We start from the raw sequence: 3,184 nt of genomic DNA on the forward strand, positions 1-3,184 counted from the left end.
GTGGTGGTGGAGCTTGCAGTGGTTCTATTGGGCCAGCCACCATGCCCTGCAAAGGGTTCCCTCAGCTCACCCTTGCTATTTCTCCTAAACATTCATTGGCTTCTAAAAAATATGACAAAGGTTTACGATGGTTGGTCTATTTTTGACGTCACTCTTAACCCTGATTACACTTGGGGTAAACCTGATGACAAGGATCCACCCCTGCCACCAATGGGAATTTTTCTTGCCACTTAGCGACTTATATGTTGTTTATTGCTTCAAGGTTTCCCCTGTGACTAATTTTTTTTAATTCAGGGTTCTATGCCCTATGACTTTGAAGGTGTGACTTTGTGTCCATCCACCTTTTTTTTTGTGAATATATATTCTAATTTCTAATTAATGAAATCCGACATCCATATTCATTAAAAAAAAATTTTAAAAAATTGAAATGTCACACAATTAAAAGGATATTAGTTTAAATGGATAAGGTAATATTGAACTCTTCATTCTTAAAGACCTCAAATAATCATTTAAAAATGATTTTATTACACGTAGAAGATATTGTTGAATGGGATAAACAATTCAAATTAGTTTTTATAATCGTTGATCCATTTTTGGACAATCATTATCTCTTTTTGTTTTTGCTCTTTCAACCAGGCGGGATCGTCACCGTCACTTAGAACAATATCTTGGCAATGTGTTCCTGCGTGACATTGAATTGTTATAAGATAATATTCTTTCTGTTTGATAGTGGATGGAAAGAAAACATTCTGAGCCAAACTTACCTTCTTGGGTGGTAATAGCTACAATGCTTTCAGAAATATTCGCCAACACACTGAACTTCCATCCACAATATGCCCAATTAACTAAATCAGGAACAAGTTAAAATATAATAGAACGACTAATGGAATCTCATAAAAAGAATCACTTACCCTCCACTGCTCCATGGATCTCTTAACCCATTGGAGAAAATGATATTGCTTCCAAATTCTTTCAACACTCTTTTTATGTCCTGCACGTTAATTATAACAAAGGCCATCTTAATAAAAATCAATCACAAACCAAATTGTTTTCTGCTTAACTGTAGTCAAAACTTGAAATTACTTCACTCTTTAACATTTTTTAAAAAATATATACGTAGTAGATTAAAAAATATATACGTGTCCTCCGAATTCTGTTGTAGCCCAGTGTTGGCGTGGCAGTACACCGTATTTCAGATAGCATTCTCTGGAAAATGACTTGATATCAAAGCTGGAGGGCGGAAACATTGTCGTGCCAGGAGGATCGCTGAATGGGAGCACCATTTCAGTGCAAGTCTGCCAATTAATTAAATGTGTTAGACGGGTAGCCTAATTTCATTTCGTTCTAATTATAATAATAAAAAAGAGCCATCATTTACCTGCCAATCCCATCCAAATTCAGTATCATTAAATGGACTCAAATCCAAGCATTGGCCTTCGAATGAGTAATTTGCTGCAGCAGCTATTCTGCTAACAGTGTTTGCATCTCCGGGTAGGCTATTGATGGCATTGCAGATCTGCAGAAAGCCAAGGTTACATAATAGACATAGTTAAGTTAATGAGCAAGAAGGTTAGTAGTATATTTACTCCTTTAACTCCTTCGAAATCGTATTGTGCTGCGCCCCGGTACATTGATTCCAGATCATCGTAAAGGGCCTCCTTATCCGTAATATTCCTGCTTCAGGAATAGCCTGTCAATAGATATTTATTACAGGACGATTAATATAAGGTATGAAGAGTACGTTCACTTACTCGCAAGTATTAAATAGTTTGCTTAGGGTCAGCAAGCCTTGAGGGCTAGACGCGATTTTGTCCATCATATCCCACGATTCATTAATTCTTTTGTAGCAGATATCGCTGACATTCTGCGAAATTATCTCAAAAGTCAAATTTAATGATAATAAGAGAGATTAATCTGAAAGAGATGAATCGACATACTCTGAAATCTTTTGCGACAACGCTGTCATATCCATAAGTGGGAGCGACGTCGTAGAGGGAAAGGATAGGTGCAGATGCTGCAAGGGCGCCGATTGTTATGTGCGGATACTTGAGGCGAAACCATGCAGCTAACACTGCACAAAACCATTTCAGTCATTGAATCCTACTTTCAATTGATAATATAGTATCATGTAAAAGAAATACTACTTACTTCCACCATAGGAGGCACCAAACACAACTACTGGACAATTCTCCGCCTTTAATGTTTTCATCAAATTAACAATGAAGGTCGCATAATCGGCCAAGGCCTGCGTGGATGTGAAATAACCCCTTGTGCTTGCATTCGCATACGCAGCCTCCTTTCCCCCGAATGGCATTGACGTCCCGTAGTAACGGTGCTACATACACACCTTGCCACAATTAGCCCTATTAACATACCCATCATAGCAGAAAATAAATGAAATTTCTCAACTATGTTTTGTAATATAATGTGAAAATGTAATACTACCTCTATGTAGACCACAAGAGCCTTGAAGTCAGCAACCTGGTCTATCGTAACGTACCCGACGTCATATGCAATGTTTCCTTCCGCACCCAAAAATACAAATATGGGAGAATTAGTTTGAGGGCCGCCCCAATTGGACTTGTCTATGAAATATCGTTGGGGAAACGTTTGATAGCTCTCTGGCGTGTACCCAAAATGGTCCAGAACTTGAGTATAGTTGTATTCCTCGTACGAAGCTTTACTTAGACTTGTAACATAAGAATGAGTTATTCGAGATCTCCTTAACTTCTCCAGAAAGCCACCGCGCAGTCGATTCTTGTTGAGAATTGCTCCCGGAATCCCTGTGTGCCCACCAACTCCCAAAGAATAGCCTCCCTCCAGAAAGCAACACATCACTAGAAGAGCTATACACAGCAATCTAAACTTCAATGGATAGAATTCCATTTCAGCACTACTCTAAGCCAAGTTTCCCAAATTTCGACGGAAGTACTTTTATTTCTCAGCAATTCAGTCGAATATATACCAAATTTAATATTGTAAGAGATTAAACGAGTTGACTGTTGATGGTGAGCGGGCCGGCTTAAAGAGCAGCTTTTCAGACCTACATAGCGGCAGTTTACTGTAGGCCTTATCGATAATAACAAATTGATTCTTCATAGACACGGAATCGAAAGCAACAATGCAGGTAATCCTGAACTAGGAAGTGCTGAATGGAAGTGCATCATGGAGTTGTGCTTTACTG

At 38.6% G+C, this 3,184-nt stretch overlaps 1 protein-coding gene across 1 annotated transcript; it reads right to left on the reverse strand.

Annotated features, from left to right (window-relative positions):
- Positions 1-566: 566 nt before the first annotated feature.
- LOC131072650 (uncharacterized) lies at positions 567-2,886 on the reverse strand. The gene is made up of 10 exons (XM_058008884.2): positions 2,446-2,886; positions 2,149-2,335; positions 1,938-2,071; positions 1,752-1,864; positions 1,587-1,674; positions 1,379-1,516; positions 1,140-1,295; positions 912-991; positions 765-814; positions 567-682 (listed from the first exon to the last, which is right to left on the reverse strand). The coding sequence occupies exons 1-10, from the start codon at positions 2,884-2,886 to the stop codon at positions 567-569; spliced, it is 1,503 nt and encodes a 500-aa protein (XP_057864867.2).
- Between the last annotated feature and the right edge of the window lie 298 nt (positions 2,887-3,184).

This window comes from Cryptomeria japonica, chromosome 10 (assembly GCF_030272615.1).
Source record: "Cryptomeria japonica chromosome 10, Sugi_1.0, whole genome shotgun sequence".
NCBI classification, from domain to species: Eukaryota; Viridiplantae; Streptophyta; class Pinopsida; order Cupressales; family Cupressaceae; genus Cryptomeria; species Cryptomeria japonica.

Coding starts and splice junctions, on each gene's coding strand:
- LOC131072650 (XM_058008884.2), bottom strand. CDS start 2,886: ATGGAATTCTATCCATTGAAGTTTAGATTGCTGTGTATAGCTCTTCTA. Junction 1,675..1,751: donor AAACTATTTAATACTTGCGA/GTAAGTGAACGT, acceptor TTCCTGAAGCAG/GAATATTACGGATAAGGAGG. Junction 815..911: donor GATCCATGGAGCAGTGGAGG/GTAAGTGATTCT, acceptor ATGGAAGTTCAG/TGTGTTGGCGAATATTTCTG.